Genomic DNA, 18,043 nt, shown 5'->3' with positions numbered 1-18,043 from the left:
AATCTTGTCATAGCGTTGCATTTTCACCTTCCCCGTTAACGAATAGGGGAAAGAAGAAAAGAAACGTAAAACTAAGATAAGGATACGAAAAATAACGGAAAGACACAAAATAAAAAAAAAGAAAAATTGCCGCGTTGCTTTTTCACCTTCCCATTAGCGAAAAGAAAAAGAAAGAAAGAAGAAAAGAAACGCAAAACCAAGAAAAAAACAACAAAGATAAAGAAAAACAACACGAAAAGAAAAAAAAAAGTTAAATCACCGCATTGCATTTTTATCTTCCTTTTACAACGCAGCTTTCCAACGCCAACCAGACGGCAGGCATCTCCGCTTTCCTTTACAGCCCTGACGCTCCACCACCCACCCCCACCCCTTCCCACACTGGGAGACAGGTGAGCACGAGACAGGAATTCACAGCTATTGTCTTCGCGTCACCATATCCAGGAGTAAGTGAAAATACCTCACTTCTCTCCAGCGGAAATTGGAGATAGAATGCATGATGTGTTTCTTGGCTTTTTTGTTTTTTGTCACTTGTTATTACGAGTCAAGGTATGTGAACGTTTTAGGGAGTAATGGTAGTGGTGTTGTAAAAAAATATTGGTTTGTTGTATTTGATTATCTGTTTTGATATTGGTGAGGTGAAATGGCTGACAGGTAGATGGTTTAATTGTATGGCTACGCACACACACACACACACACACACACACACACACTTCCTCCTTCGCTTTCTATCCTGGGAATATCTTTTTTCCGCGTGATAATTAATACATGGCAACTTCTTCCTTTGCTTGTCTAATTTCCTAAGCGTCTCACAATATATGATAACTGCCCTGGAATCACACACTACAATACTTTCTTGGTTAGGTTAGGCTTATGGTTAGATTAGGTCAGATTAAATTAGGTTAGTTTTTTGGTGTGGTATTTCGTCTTTTGTCTTGTCGTATAAAGTAATTCATCTTTTCATTCCATTTCAGTTCTTTTTTTCTTTTCTTTTCGTCACTGTTCGTCATTCTATTACTCCTCATTGCACTGTTACAATGAGCACTCGAACACGTGATTGTTTGATTTTTTTTTTTTTTTGTCAGGTTTATCTTCAATTGTCTCGCGTGAATTCCATTGATCGACTCGTTTCTTTCGTTTTCTTCCTCCACATTGTTCTGCCAAATCTTTCAGGCAAACTTGCTCAAATTCACAAAATCCTCTTACAATGGCGTGTTATTACAATATTCACGGGAACCACGCTGCGTTTTCTATCCCAGTTTGTCTAGCAATTCTTTTTATGGCACACTCGTATAGATTAACAAAACTATAAGTATTTGCCTTCAGAAGAACCACCACCATTACCACTACAAGCACCAGCACTACCAGCACTACCACTACCACCACCAGCACTACTCAAACAAATAAACATCGCTACAGGATTTCTGCGTCCAGTGACCGCACGATAATGAGAGAGCAGAAGGAGTACTGGTGTTTCTCCTCCTCCTCCTCCTCTTCCAGCTGTCACTCGGCCCCCTCTCCTCCCCCTCCTTCCTCTCTTTCTCCTTCTTTCCCGTTCTACTACATCGTCTTCCCACCTGCCCCCCCCCTTCTCTCTTTCCCCTCGCTAGTAAGTCCCTCCTCCCCTTTCTCCTCTTCCTCCTCCTCCTCCTCCTCCGCAGCGAGTCACCTTGGTACTCAGACGCATGAAATGTAGGTCACGTGACTTGCTCCAGGTAAATACTGCTAATAATGCTAATGATCGTAATAATGATTGTCGATGTAATTACTGATACTCATAATTTGCATGCTTATAATTATTTCTTTCTCACGGCAGGACAGTTCAGGTTTATTTATTTATTTATCTTTTTATTTCTGAATGTAATAGAAGGATGTTGAGGGGATGTGATAACGGGATGCTGGAAATTCCTCCCTCGTGTACTTTTAATTCAATGTAGTTATTTTTTTCTTATTTTTCTTACTTTATTTATTTATTTTTTATTTATCTATGTATTTTATTTACATATTTATTTTTGCTTACTACTCTTGTGCGTCAGGTCGTGCGTGCGGGAAAAGTTTGTTGTTGTTGTTGTTGTTGTTGTTGTTGTTGTTGTCGTTGTTGTTGTCTTTGATTTGTAGTTTTAGTCGCCATGAAAGCGGTCTCTCTCTCTCTCTCTCTCTCTCTCTCTCTCTCTCTCTCTCTCTCTCTGTATCGCTTTTCTTTCCTCTTTGCCATTAGAAACCTTCCTCTCTTAACTTTCTCTGTCACTATAAGAATTTTCCCTTTATCCGTAATCTTCGATAGTAAATCTCTCTCTCTCTCTCTCTCTCTCTCTCTCTCTCTCTCTCTCTCTCTGTGTGTGTGTGTGTGTGTGTGTGTGTGTGTGTGTGTGTGTGTGTGTGTGTGTGTGTGTGTGTGTGATGCGGTTAGCGTAGTATTTACAAAACTCATAAATAATATATAAGTAAACGAACGTAATAATTTCAATACATACGAGTATAATTAGCATTATCATTCACTATGAAACACAAGGAGACTCATTTTTTTCATACTTAGATTTACATTAATACATTTGATACGAAATAACGCAATTTAGGGACTTGTATTCACTCTATAGTACGTACGATATTATTTCAAGGGGTACGATTGATAGTATGTGATGTACGAGAATGTTCTATGGTGTAGGATAATTATCTACTGCGTACGAGAGTTTTGTAATGATGTACAATTGTTTCTGTAGTAGGTACGACGGTATTTTACAGAGTACGATTGTTATTTAGTGCGTACGAGTGTTCTATGGTGTACGATGGTTTTTGTAGGAGGTATTGCAATATTTTACGTTGCATAATTGTTATTTTTTTAAGTACGATTGTTTTTATACTAAGTACGACAGTATTCTACGCTGCACGATTGTTTTCCACTGCGTACGGGAGTCGCAGCCTATCATTTTCGTGTCCAGTAAACAATTCCACCAGTGCATCAAACCCGCCACAGCTCGACAATTGCCTCAGTAACACACAGGACGGCATAACGTACGGGAACCCTGAGGCGCCGCTACGTAAGGCCCAGAGCAGCACAGCCCGCGGCCAGGTGCGCCAGATGGTCCCGCCTCACCTGGCCACGCTCCGGTCCCCCCACCACCCACCACCTCCATCACAACCACGCAGCCGTGAAGTCCAGGCTACTAAACGTCAACTAGAGGCACAACCCTTCACGAATGCTGACAGTGAATAGAAAATGGAGTCATGTCTGTGTTTTGACCCTCTCTCTCTCTCTCTCTCTCTCTCTCTCTCTCTCTCTCTCTCTCTCTCTCTCTCTCTCTCTCTCTCTCTCTCTCTCTCTCTCATTTTGAACGACTGTTAATCAGAATCATATGTAAGCAGTGACTGATAAGTGTTCTTTAAGTTTAATAGTCAAAAGCCTTCACAAATATTGACACTAAGCAGGAACAAGAAGAATATATGAGTTTTGGTTCTGCTTCTTAGCTTCAAATGTAATCAAAATCGGGTTGAAATTAACTGATTCACCAAGTTCAAAAATTCAGAAAGTGAATTCGTGAATATTGAAACTGAACTAACACGATGAAAATGCCAGCAAGTCTTTCTGTTACTTTTACTGAGTGCTGCTGACTGAAAACATGTCAATATACTAGGAAGTGTTCAGATGCTTTACTAAGAGACACTTCCTATCCACCTTCACATAATTCTGTTTCAAGGAAGGAGTACCAACACACCTCAGAAACTAAAATGGATATCTCGTTGATTTCTCCTTTGCCTTATAATAATAATAATAATAATAATAATAATAATAATAATAATAATAAATAATAACACGCTTTTCTTCTTGAGTTAAAAGTGAAACTACACGTGAAACAAAACCATCAAACAATGTCACCAAGCTCCAATTTTCGGCTTTCGTAGGTTTTTAGGTCAGATCACGACAGAAAACGGTCTTCCACGCGAGATGACAGGGGAGACTGCGACAAAGTGCTGCGGTAATGACAGTGATGCGAGTGAAAGACAAAAGATACCTTAGCCACAATTTATAGCTTCACAACGCCCTCTCCTCGCCTCCTCCTCCGTCCGTACATTCCGTCCCTCCCTCGTAGATATATCATAGGGGGCGTGGGTAGATATTAAGTGATAGACGAGAAACTGCTTCGTCTTGTGAATGGAGCCAGAACAATGTGCAAGTAATAGGAGCTTTCTGGTAAATTCTAGTCTTCACACCTGTTCTCTGGTTTACCTTCATATTTAGTACATAAACACATGCATTCTGGCTGCTACAATGATACGGTATTCATCTTATCTTCATCTTTCTGGGAAGCTTACTCTGCACACCTGTTCCCTGACCTACCTTCATATATCTCATACATAAACACTTTCACTCTGGCTACTGCAAAGATACTGTCTATCTTAACCACCAACTATTCCTTCTATCTTTCCCTAATTATCAGATGGAGGTCACAAAGGTAAATATAATAAAGATGAAGGTGAGAACAATGACGATGGTGATGGTGGTGATGTTTTAAGTACTAATAATGATAAAGAAAAAAGTGATACAGGAACAGCCACGCGTTTCATACATGGACTGCCACGTGTAGGCCTGATGGCTTCTTGCAGCTTCCCTTATTTTCTTATGTTCCTATCCTTTCATGTTCTTTATATAGGCTTCCTCCTTTCCGTCAGAGATACGTGTTTAGATTGCGTGTTGGTGAGATTTTCCTTGCATGGGTGAGCGACAGGATGATAATGAGGAGTGGAATGAGAGTGAAATATTGATAAGGGACAAGGTATGGTGATGATGGTGACGGTGTGATAAGACAGAAGAGATGGTGTCGTAATCATGGGTGACTGGAAAGTTATGTGTTGTTTTCGGAAGTTAACTAAAGATCTCACAAGTTGTCGACGCTTGGAATCCTTTAGTATCCCATAAAATCAAACTAGAAAATGGCTGCGTCAAACCAATGAAAACGTCTTGCAATGGGAAACTAAAGCAAATTTCAAGCTCAGACTGCATCAGAACATCAAGCGTTACTACATACACGTACATAATAAACAATAGGGAAAATACAGAATACATACCTGAAGAAGTTACCGGATAGAAAAATCCTGCGAGAAAATGAGCAAGAAGAAAAGAAAAAGAAAGAAGGTAGAAAGACAGATAAAGATACAAGAAAACTATCATAGCTTACCTTTCATCGTGGAGTGTATGGCTCGAGAAGACGAGGAGTGTGAGGGAGAGGAGGAGGAGGGGAACGATGGCGACGAAGAGGCGCTTGGGATCTTGGGTAGCTTCCTCCCCTCATAGTCTACCCTTCCTTTCTTCTCTCCCGTGTGCGTCTTCCCGTTTTCTCCAGTGCCTTGACTCGCACTCTCGATCACTGCGAGTTCCTGTTCTTGCTCGACCTTCCCGTTTTTCTTGGCGTCCTTGGCTCCGTTTTCTTTCGCGCCCTTGCTCTTCTTTCCTTTCCCTTCACTCTTGGAACTCTTACCCACGAACAGCTCCTGGACGCGGTGGTAAGACACAGCTTCCGGCTTGTGAAGGAAGAACGGCTTTTTCGACTTCTTTTCCCCGTCCTTTCCAGCCTCGGTTTTGCTTTTGTTATACTTCTCTGAGGCTTCTTTTAGGTCATTGAGAGGGTTGAGGAAGAAACTGCTCTTCTCCTTTTGCTTCCCTTGCTCCTGGCCACTGGGGGGCTCTGGGGGCGTGGCAGTGCTTGGGGGGTGGAGGTAAAAAGGCTCCTGGTGCACGCCGGAGTCTGAGCTGTGGCCTGACAAGTGACAGTCGCTCTCACAGGAGGAGTTGCAGGATTCCGAGCCGCTGGTGGAGCATTCCGAGTCCTGTGAAGGGGAACAAGAGAAATGCGAGGCCGTAGAGCAGGTGGTAGTGGTGATGGTGGTGGTGGTGGCTGAGCGAATGTCTGTCTGGCAGGGAGGGAATGTTTGCGGAATTAATTACATGGAAAAGAAAGCTGGTGTGGCTGCTGGCTGCTGATAGTGTGCTTTTTTTATTGGTTGAGGGAGAGTGTATGCGTGAATGCCGCTTAGGTATGGCTCTTATTACGCACGATGGAAGAAAATGTAGGGAAGGAGTACAACGACTTTTGGATTAGTTAATGAATATGATAAGAAGTATCTAGTTATGAATAAGCAACAAGAAAAGAAAAAAACATCAATAGAATAAAGTAAATTACAATGAAACCTGTACAGTAATAAATGACAAACTAAACAAAACACCTAGTAGTTATAAACAGGAGGATGACTTTCGAAACCAGTCTGCCAAACAAAATGACTAGACCAGCAGGAAGGAAGCCCAGAGACACTATTAGAAGTAATATGTGTGATAAAAATAACATTCCACTTCAACAAAACAAACACGACTGGGGCTCTCTGGGTCAAATTGCTGCCCTAGTCAACCTGGTGCCCTAGTCAACCCGCTGGCCTAGTCAACCCGCTGGCCTAGTCAACCCGCTGGCCTAGTCAACCTGCTAGCCTAGTCAACCTGCTGCTCTAGTCGACCTGGTGTCCTCACCTTGCTGGCGCCGCACAGCCCCTGGTGGCAGGAACAACGGTGGTGGTGGGAGCCGGAGTCCGCAGAATCTGAGTCAGTGGCGTAGTCTGGCGTGGCGCCGTGCTGCACCAGGAGCTGTAGTGCCTGTGGGAGAGTGCCAAGGGATCAGTATAGACGCCGGAACTCTCAGTACAGACTCTGGAATCTACAGTATAGATTAGAACTCTTAGTATAGACTGTGGAGCTCTCGGTATAGACTCTAAAATCCTGTGCCTGAGTGCCAAGTGAGCAATATAGACTAGAATTATCAGTATATACTCTAGAACTCTCACTATAGACTCTGGAACTCTCACTATAGACTTTGGAAATCTCTACCTGAGTGCCAAGGGGCCAGTAAAGACTCTAAACTCTCAACACAGAATCTGGAATCCTGTGTCTGAATTAAAATAGACACTTGAACTCTTTCCTTGAGTTTGTACTTCTATCTTTCAAAGACTTGACCTTAAAGAGAGGAGTTTCAAGGCGCCTCAAAACCTACATTGGCTCTTCTTTGGTATTTTCTCTTCATCTTTTCTTTGCCTTTCCTTATTTTGTCTTTTTTTTGCCTTTCCTTTCTTTATATTCATCTTTTGTTGATCTTCTTTTAATCTTTTCCTGGATAAACAAATAGTGGATTTTCTTCCTCTGAATTTATTATTATTATTTTTTTGCTTTGGTCTCCCTCCCTTATGCTAAAAGAAAATGGGTAAATCTTTGTGGCACCAATACACACATTGACCAAAGGAGGTAAGAATACTGGTAGGGTTTAGATAACTACTTTATGCACACGATGAAGTCTCCAGCGATAATAACAATAATAATAGCAACGTTAAGGGACTTTTATCAGTATTTTTCTGTACACGATCAAGTTTACAACATTAATCATCAACAAAAGGATCAATTCCATGTAACGCTTTCCTTCCTTGTGTGTCTAGTAAGCTGTACTTGATATAGATAGATAGATAGATAAATAGATAGATAGATAGATGGATAGATAGATAACTTCATTGTCAGTTCGTTGTAGAATACAGAGAAATTGAAATTCTTTTTAACTGGAGCTCCACAATACAACAAAGGACTAAAAAAAAAGGAAGATTATCACACACTATCACTAAAAGAATCATAATATCACATAAAATCACACGCTAATACACATACTGAGTTACCTGAATCACCTGCTCAGAGAAATTATTCCCTAGTGGCGCAAAAATAACCACTTTTACAGAATCACGGCGAGAATGAGCTGCACCACCGTCTGGAGAGTAAAAGCAAGTGAGCAGAGCGGCGAGCGTGACGGAACACACAGCTGAGTTTACGTAAATGATTCGTAATGCCGCAACTGAATTCCCGACGAGCGATAAAAGCACATAGATAAACAAAAGAGCAACTGCATGTATTCTGACAACAACGGGAATGAACAGTAACAAATAAGACACCTGTACTGAGCATTCTGAAGCGTGACGCAGGTACTAGAAGCCATGATACGGGCCACACGCTGAATAATAACACCGACAACGGGGATAAACAGTAACACATAGCCAGTACTGAACATTCTGAAGTGTGACGCAGGTACTGGTAGGCATCGTATGAGCTACAAGGGGAACAGTGACACGTGTGAGCAGCCGTATGGTGGGCACACAGTCACAGGTGGCAAGAACCGTTAATTTGGTGACCGTAGTAACTTGTCCCAGAGCTGGAGTCGTGACTACTGATGCTGGACTATGATAAATTAAATATTTTACTTGCTATTGGTGAATCTGTGCCGGGGAAGAAAACAGGGCTGGTTTGTCAAGTGGTAGATGGCTTTGCCGAAGGAATTTCTGAAGTAAAATTAACACTGGGCTAAAAAGACACACAGCTGACACAAACGTAGCCCGTTATTCCCTTCACTGGCCGAGGAGTTGTCTGATAAATCTGACAGCATTCACAGTTGTGTTAAAATTGTTTGCTTTGATACATGGACACATAACAAGAGGAGAGGAAGTCAATCTTAGCTCCTCAAGGCAACGTAAATATTTGGACTTTAGAAAAATAAGTGTATGAAAGACTGGACGTGATTATGGGGAAGATTGTTGGGTATTGAAAGAGTTAAGGTGACGAGTGGCTGTGGCAGGCTTTCTTTCTTCTCAGACCTGATGTTAGTTTCCATTAACAGACAGAAACGGAAGAGGGAGATGTGAAAGTGCTTCTCTACGTCTTCGATAACCAGACGATTTCGAATGCAAGGGTTCAGGCGGAATATTAAGGCAGTGTTCATAGGTAATGTCTCTTGGTACTTTATTTTTCTATGTATTTGTTCTATGACAGCCAACATCTCCACTGGTATTAATTTTTCGCCTAGTTTTATATTCTAGCTAAGTAATCCCTCCTTTTCTCGACACAATGGGACTATTTGCTCTGTGACAGCCAGTATATCTCCACTAGTAGAAGAAAATTTATGTTATAGTAATTTTTTGCCCAGTTTTATATTAGTGGAAATGTAACTATAACTTCTCGTGGCATTTGAAGAAGAAGAAGAAGAACAACAACAACAACAACAATGCAGCACCGTTAAGTTACTATATATTTTACTACTAATTTCCATCCTGTTGTTCTCCTGTACACCTCCATTCATAGTGCGCCTTTTCTCTTGCATTCTGCCGTCTCACTCCTCTATCTCCTTTCATTAACGACTATACTCTCTACAGTCACTTCCTGCCTCACCTTTTCTCCTGTTTACAGATATATCATTACCATCATCATCATCATCACCATCATCTCTCTCTCTCTCTCTCTCTCTCTCTCTCTCTCTCTCTCTCTCTCTCTCTCTCTCTCTCTTACCTCCATGTGGTCGTTATCTGCAGCGTCGTTTATGGGACTCTTTCCAAACTTGTCGAGTACGATGGCGGCGCCGTGACGAAGGAGCCAGCGAACTGTGTCGGTGTGGCCGCGGGAGGCTGCGAAGTGGAGGGGCGTGGCGCCGTCCTCGTCTCTAAGCCCCACGTCCACGCCTTGCTCGGTCACCTGGGGGAGGGAGCGGCCTTAAGTTCACAGGTAAAGGGTAAAGAAAGGTAAGTTATGTAAGTTTTCGTGTGTCGGTGTGAAATGGGGTAGTGGTGGTGGTGGTGGTGGTGGTGGTGGTGGAAAGTTAGGGGTAGAAAGAGAAGGTTTGTGTTGGTGGTCAATATAATCCATCTGTGTAAATAAACCTAATGAGGGAAGGAAAATAGAAATGGTCACTTGAGGTCTCGGATAAGCAGCCAACCATCACACCTAAGCTTGCTCAAGTCATTATACCTGTTAGCTGCTAAGTTACCAGTCAGGGAGCTACACAGACAGCCAGCCAGACATCCAGACATCCAGACAACCAACCAGCCAGTCAACCATTCACCGAACTAGCCAGCCATCCAGCCAGCCATCTAGACAGCCGACCACTCAGACATCCATCCATCCAGCCTACCATCCAGTCAGTCAATCAGCCACCCAGCCAACTAGTCAGTCAGTCATTCAGTCAGCCATCCATCCATCCAGCCAGCCAGGAAACCAATTAAATGAGTCATCCAACCATTCAACCATCCATCCAGGGCATCAACTAACCACCCAGGTATCCAACTAACCAAACAAGCAACCGAACGAAGGAGCAAGGAACCAGGGAACCCGTCACAGAACCAACGAGAGAACCAGAGAAGAATCGCGGTAGCAAGTCACTCGGGAGGCCCATAAAGATAAACAAACAAGTCGTGATGCGAGGCTCGTGCTAAATGCTTCCCCTTGGGCACAAACATGACTTCCCGCTTTCCCGAGACTGTCCAGCGATGCAGTGTGGGTTCGGGGAGGCTGTGAGTCATGAGTCACTGGGAACAAAGGAAGGATTGAGGGAAATTAGCGGAGGGAGGGAAAGAGGAACAGTGGAGAGTGGTCATGGTAGAGAGAAATATATTGACATTTTCTGCTTCCTTCCGTCATGCACGCAGGTGTGTAGAGAGAGAGAGAGACAGAGAGAAAGAGAGAGAGAGAAGGGGAAGGGTGGGGGAAATGAAAGGGCAGGTAAGGGAGGGGAGAGGAGGAACGGACGGAGCGTGAGAGAGAGGGAGAGGGAAAGAGAGAGAGAGAGAGAGCGGAAGCAGGTGGTCAGAAACATGGGAGGCTGTGGTTGAGATGTACAGAAAAAAAAAAAAAAGAAAAAGCAAAATAACAACGGAACTTCCCATGATTAAACGTTACAAAAATTTCAATATTAATAAATCCAATGGCAGAATGTTGTTCCTGCAACTTATGTACGATTTCATATATGTACGTTCTCTTTTGTCTCTCTTTTTAGACGCACAAAGAAGGAGAGAGGAGAGAGACAGATGGAAAGCGTGGGAAGGGAAAGAGCAGGAGGAGGACGAGAGGAAGCAAGGGAGACAGGAGGAAAACAGGAAAGAATGTCAATGATTAGAGGATTTCCTGCTGATGCCCTTCGTCTCTAAGGTCACGTGATGCCCCTGACTTGGCTGACCTTAAGGGAAGTAAAATGTGGTGTTAGTTTTGCGTTTTCTTTCGTTCCTTCTCACGTCACGCAGGGGTTATCGTTTCAGTGTCCACTTGATGCTGAAGATTATTAATTCCCTGAGTGTTATATAATTAAAGTACAGCTACAAAAATAATAGTTTCATTGGTGGTAGGTACTGAAGGGTTGATTTTCTGCTAATGAGGTCTTTGTGGACATCTGTGCTTCTTTGTGACCTTATGTATAGATCAAGCTATCGCTCTTAACCTTATTTTGGCAAGTATAAGACATTACAAATTCTGTAGTTAGGTTTTATATTATCGTTTTCCACTCAGTTTCATATATGGCAAGCAATTTTCGTCAAATTTAACCACGAGTACAAGTATAATTTATCATTGCATTTTTCAAGCCATAATAAAACAGTAATGAATGTGCTTTTTCAACTTTTCGTGTTTCTCATAACCTTTTCAAACCACAATCATCAATAATTAATGTATATCCTCAACTTTGCGCGTTCAAAAGCTATTACTTCGGTGTACGCTAAGCAAGTAATTCCCATCAAACTGAGCTGCATGTATAATTTCCTGTAATTTTCCATAATCTTTTCAAACCAATCAACAAAAACAACACTTAATCTACATCTCTTTATATTTCCAACCACAACCAACATAACAATTAATCTACATCCAAAGCTTTTCGCGTTTAAAATCTCTACTTACTTGAGCGCACGCCAGTCTCCTCTCAGTCCTTCAATCACTATTATACTTCACTGTCAATGTCAATATTATCCAAGTGTATTCCTCATTGCACAGACTCTCCTCGCTCTCCAGGTGTTGGTATGAAACTGGTTCGCTGGTGCTTGCTTACTCTTTCTAATCTGAGGTGTTGCCATTTTCTCTTTTTGAAGTGAAGCGACCCCCACACGGACTCAATGTAAATATTGCACCTTTTGCTTGTCATCTTCGTCAGAAAAAAAAAAAAAACTAGTGTGAGAGTATAAAGCCGCCTCGTAATTTAGAGATATAATGATGATAAACAAGTATTTGCTCTTTGCGTAAGGTTCAAGAATAAAGTTCGCGCTGTCATTCATGCATGTAGTAAAAAAATGTAATAGTTTCTGGAAAGTCTTCATTGAACCAGTCGCAGCAAAATAACTCAGATATATAAAGAGAAGTAGCTTGACAACCTACACGTGTAAGAATGAACTATAAAAAAAAAAAAAAAAAAATATAGATATACCTTCCGCAAAGCTTTCATTGAACCAATACCAACTAAACGACTCCAACGTGAACACAAGAATCTTTACGATCTTGACAACAAGTACAACAATTATCACCCAGATTCTTACATTCACTTAGACATCGAAAGCCCAATAAATTTCAGTGCAAACGAGACAGGCTAATCCACCTCATTTGGCCAATAATGTGCAGCAGGTGAGTGTGGATTTCTCTACCTCTTATTTACCTTTGGGCAGCGAGAGTGGAATCTAATGAGTCTAGTGAGCGAAGGTTCCGGAAATGCCCCAAGTTAGTTTCCAGGGAGTCCTCACAGCGGAAATTCCTGAGGGTGCCAAAAAACCACAAGACTCATTAATGACAGTACGAGGCTCTAGTGGAAACGCCAGTGGTGAGTGATGTCCGTGCGTGCGTGACTCATTCCACGGACAGGTGAGTAACGACAGATAAGATAAGTTAAGGTAAGGTAAAGTTAGGTTAGGTTAAGTAAGGTTAGGTAAGGTTAGGTTAGGTAAGGTTAGGTTAGGTTAGGTTAGGTAGGGTAGAATTGGATAAGGCTAGTTAAGGTAATGTAAGGTCAGGTGAGGTAAAGAAAGGTAAGATGAGGTACAGTAAAGTAAGGAGAGGTTAGGTAAGACAAGGTAAGGTCAAGTTAAGTAAGGTAAGGTAAGTTAATCAAATAAAATACTGGGAAAGTGATAATTGTGGATCTTATTCCTAAATTTTTTGGATCCTATAATTTTTTGCATTTTTTGGCCATTTTTCGTTTTGATTTAAGCGATTTTCGAAGAGAGAGAGAGAGAGAGAGAGAGAGAGAGAGAGAGAGAGAGAGAGAGAGAGAGAGAGAGAGAGAGAGAGAGAGAGAGAGAGAGAGAGAGAAATCCTGTATATCAGACAAGTTTCCAGTTTTTCTTTTCTAGATCCTTCTTTTTCCTTCTCGCTGCTGCTCATCTCCAGAAACAGCGTCTCTCTTTCTCTCTCTCTCTCTCTCTCTCTCTCTCTCTCTCATCAGTAGTTTTTGACTTCCGCGTAGAGAGAATATATGTTTACTTTCTCTCTCTCTCTCTCATGAACAGTGTCAAGGCTATGTATGTATGTGTGTATGTATGTATGTATGTATGTATGTATGTATGTATGTATGTTTTGTGCCACTCTATTTCACATGTAAGGAAATATTTGTATGCGCTTCTTTATCTGTATTTTTTTTTTTTTTGTTTCTGTTCGTCGTTCATGTTTCACTGTTTATATTTTCCTATACATACATCATCTGTTTTGTTAGTCAAGCTGGTACTGTACATATCTATCATTATACTATTCTATCTGTCTATCTATCTATCTATCTGACCAAAAATGCCTCTATTCATGAATTCATCTATCTATCTATGTTATCTGTGTATCTATCTATCACTACTTCCCTTTACCACTCAATCTCTACTTATCTACCTCACTATCTATTCATCGACCCATCTTTCCTAAATCCATGGACCCATCTGCTGCTAAACCCATCGATCTATTCACGGCAAAATACACGAGTCACCCTCAACTTGCATACATAGAAAAAGAGAGAGGGAGACAGAAAAACATCCAGTCATACAGCGCCACCTGGACACCCAATACAAAACAACCACAGGCCGGAACGAAGGGGAGAAAAAAGATAAAAAAAAAAGAGAAGGGTGAGAGTGAAAACCAACCCTGTCTCTCTCTTTTTCTCTCCCCCTCTATCTCTCTTCCTCCCACGCACCACGAGGGGAGGAGACACGGAGATAAGCAGGAATTTAGGGAGGAGAGGGAGGAAGGGAGAAGGGTGGGAGATGGGGAAGGGAAGGAAGAATGTTCACACACACACACACGGACACACACACAGACAGGGAGAATGAGAGAAAAACACATGGAAAGTATAGAAAAAAAGAAGGTTTTGAGATGGATGAAGGCTGTGGAAGCTGCAAAAAAGATGGGGAAGTGATGAGTGAAGACGCTAACCACAAGAGTCGCCGGAGAAATGAAAGAACTACAAATCAAAATAGAAGAAATAAACAGGAAGTAATGAGAGGTGGTGAAAGACAGAAGGATGCTGCTGGAGGCGCTGCTGGTGGAGGTGTAAGGGAGGAAGGGTTATGGGAGAGGGTAGCGCCCCAGGGAAGGCAATAAAGACCTCCCGTTAGGCTGGTGTGACGCCCTCAAAGTCCAGAGTCATCTTGTGAAGTGGATATCTTCTGCAGCACCCCGCCATCTCCGTGTGATGTTGTGATGCGAACCTGTGCGATGCGGGGGTCCTCTCTCTCTCTCTCTCTCTCTCTCTCTCTCTCTCTCTCTCTCTCTCTCTCTCTCTCTCTCTCTGATATGACATTGAATTTATCTATTAAAGCTCAAGATACATAATAAAAAGCTGACGTTTGTGCGTGTGTGTGTGTGTGTGTGTATGTGTGTGTGTGTGTGTGTTTTAGACTGTTTACCATCCATCTCAATTAATCAAGCTGAGTGGAAGGACCAGGAAGACACAAAGCACCACCCACCATCCATTTGAGGCAGTTGAGGCAGCCCATCTGAGCCGCCGCGTGGATGGGCGCCATGCCGTCCTTGGCCCGCAGGTCGAGGCGCCCGCCGGCAGAGTCCACAAGGTACTGCAGCACCTCCAAGTGGCCCTCCTGCGCCGCCAGATACACCGGGGTGACGGCGTTGTCCATCTGGGCGTTGGCACTGTGGAGAAGACGCAGGTGTAAGGAGTGGAACTTTGCAGGTGGGTGAAAATAAGTAAAATGTGAAAGAACTGGATTTTGAAGTGAATATGATAGAGAAATGAAAGTATGGGTGAAAAAAAAAGTTTAAAAATATGTGAATGAAGGAAGGAAGGATGGAGTTTGTGGGTGGGTGAAAAACTAAAATGTGAGTGGAGTGAAGAAGATTTTTTAAGGGAATATGTAAAGGAAATGAAGGTATGAATACGTGAAAACTTGCTAATATAAAAAGTAGAAAATCTATCGTAGGTGTGAGGGACGAAACGAAACTTTGTAGGTGAGATAAAAAAAAGAAAAAGAAAAAAAAAAACATTGAGCAAAATATGAGAAGTGAATTATTTTTTTGAATTTAATATATAGGAGAAATGAAAGCATGAATGAGAGAAAGTTAGTTGAGTCAGGTAAGTTAGACACACCACTACCTTTACCTGGGGATATAATATAAAAAAACAACACAACAGGTAAACGTGCAGTTAGAGATACCAGACAACTTTTGAACCATAATCACCAAAAAAAAAATAAATAAATAGAAAAAAAAAAAATAAATAAAAAAAAAAAAAAAATACGGTGTAATGAACTGAAGGTTAACAAAGGACGTGTGAACGAATACAGAAATACAAAACCACGAACGGACTGCTCACAAAAAGGGAACCATGAGTGAACGAATCAATAGGAAACAGGAAAGACTGAACAGTTAGGCAATAATACAAGGACGTACAGACGAAACTATATGAAAAATACTTCCACTTAACACCAAAGGGAAACGAGGGAAAAGAACCACAGAGAGACACATAACTTAATGAAATGGAATGAAAAATACGGGGAAAAACAATAGATGGGTTATATGATAGTGATAGATAGCGAGGGAATGGAGGAAAGAGTACGGGACGAGTGGAAGAGTGGAAGGAAGTGGTAGGTGGAGGGGTGGAGTGGTCAGTGGGCAACCACACTACCGGTGACAACAATGAACAATAAAGTTATGTAACAGAATCCAGTGGTTTTGAAAATTGGAGGACTTCCTAAAGTGAGTGTGGTAGCAGTAGTAGTAGTAGTAGTAGTAGTAGTAGTAGTAGTAGTAGTAGTAGTAGTAGTAGTGGTAGTAGTAGTAAAAAAAGTAGCAACAGTAGCAGTAGTGAAGGAGTATTGATAGTAGTAGTAGTAGTAGTAGTAGTAGTAGTAGTGTCAGTCGTTACTCTTGCCGTTCTTGTGTAATTGTTGTACTTGTTCCTGCAGTTGTTATTGTTGTTGTCGTTTTAATTGCTTTTGTCGTTGAGGTACTGATGTCGGCAGAGAAGTCACTAATAACGGTGTCTAAATACCAGTGACTTACAGAGCTAGTCATGTCACAACAAATCTAATCTATCCATTAAAACACTCATACAACAACAAAAACACCACAAACACCCATAAAAAACAAACATAGAACACTTGTACAATAGAAAACAAACACCATAAACACCATTCGAAACACAAGGTACCCATACAGTAGATAACAAACACCACAAAACCTTCAAAAACACAAGATACCGTACAATAAGGAACAAACACTCAGAGATACCACCCACTATCAGCTGTCACGATGTGCTACCGAAAATTCACGTGAGAGGAAGGAAGAAGAGAGTGGGAAGAAAGCAGCACGTTCCATTGCAGGGCTGTGATTCAACTCCACTTCCCTGCAGGCACTCAGAGACAAGGAACTTTCCCACCTCAGATTACTTCACGAATCTTACACGAGTGGAATTCTAAAAGGTGTGTTTAGCGCTTATCATCAAATTACTGTACTGTTCTTGTCAATTAGTTTCAAGTGTTTATTTCTACCTTCAATTCTTTCGCTTACATACATATAGAGATTTGGAAAGGATGAAGGTACACTGACAGGCCAGATACACACACTCACACATACACACATATACACACACACACACACACGCTAACAAAGGCCCAAGCAAGGGGATGCGCGCGTGACGGAATGAAGACAACGCTCAGCTGAAACGTGTTTATCTTCCAAGTCTTCCTGGTGCAGGCCAAGACGGATGGAAGCGGAAGAGTGAGGGAGGCGGGTAGATGACCAAGGCACAACAATTACCCACACCGCTGACACTTGAGACTGCGCGGGGAATACCAAGTGGGAGATATGATGGTGAAGAAAACTATTTGGCTTCCATTTATTCTTTTTCCCTTCCAGTTTCTACTACTACTGTTACTACTACTACTACTATTACTGCTCCTACTACTACTATTACGTCTTAGTGTTACAAAGGGAGAGGGAGAAGACAGGAGCATACCAGTTTCATAGTAAAATTATCCTCCTCCTCTTCTTCCTCTTTTCGTCCTCCTTCTCTTACTCCCACTCCTACCACTACTACTACTACTACTACTACTACTACTACTACTACTACTACTACTACTACTATTACTACTACTATTACAACAACTACATAGCCTCCAGTCGTACAAAGCGAGAGGGAGGAGCCTGGAACATACCAGCTGTCGAGGTGAAGGAATTGCGGCGTCACGGCGAGGGAGGGGCGGGCGGGAGGCAAACAAACTATTCAGTATACAAACATAATGAATGAATTGAACTTCAGATAATAACTGTTCACTGCCGGAGAGGGGCACTTGCGAACAGACATACAGACAGACAGACACACTGACAGATAGACAAATAGAACGACAGACAAAGAAACGAGAGGGAAATTTCAAGACCTTTTTGTTAATACTGGACCTTCCTTCATTGTTCCTCTTAGATTCTAGCACTTTTAATGCCCTTTTCACCAGTTTTTATTAGCTAAAGCAGAAGCCTTACTTAAAGAATTAGGGAAACATTAAAAAATCGAAGGGATATTTATTTATAGCAGCTCCTGTTCGACGAAGAATAACGTGTATGACCTTTGCGTACTCAGAACACGACCTTTGTGATGTGAAACTAAACGACTGGAAAAGCGAAAAGGGCAATGAGAAGGTCAGTGTGGGAACAACTCCAGACGCAGCCAAAGGTCACCAAAAATCAAGAAGCGAAACGAATGATAAATGCAACACAGGATGACTAATTGATCAGGAATAGAGATGAGCA

General features: G+C 41.9%; 1 protein-coding gene across 9 annotated transcripts in view; it reads right to left on the bottom strand.

The window, feature by feature from the left end:
• Window positions 1–18,043, bottom strand: part of LOC135089012 (espin-like) — a 112,121-nt gene that overhangs the window by 25,956 nt on the left and 68,122 nt on the right. For all 9 annotated transcript variants that reach the window (XM_063984147.1, XM_063984139.1, XM_063984141.1 and 6 more), the window contains 4 exons: window positions 14,749–14,932; window positions 9,350–9,532; window positions 6,512–6,634; window positions 5,172–5,820 (listed from right to left, as the gene is read on the bottom strand). In XM_063984147.1, coding sequence (XP_063840217.1) covers window positions 5,172–5,820; window positions 6,512–6,634; window positions 9,350–9,532; window positions 14,749–14,932 — 1,139 coding nt within the window. The remainder of the gene's footprint in view (window positions 1–5,171; window positions 5,821–6,511; window positions 6,635–9,349; window positions 9,533–14,748; window positions 14,933–18,043) is intronic.

Source organism: Scylla paramamosain, chromosome 32 (assembly GCF_035594125.1).
Source record: "Scylla paramamosain isolate STU-SP2022 chromosome 32, ASM3559412v1, whole genome shotgun sequence".
In the NCBI taxonomy this organism is placed as follows: domain Eukaryota; kingdom Metazoa; phylum Arthropoda; class Malacostraca; order Decapoda; family Portunidae; genus Scylla; species Scylla paramamosain.
This window is presented reverse-complemented; position numbering and strand designations above follow the sequence as displayed.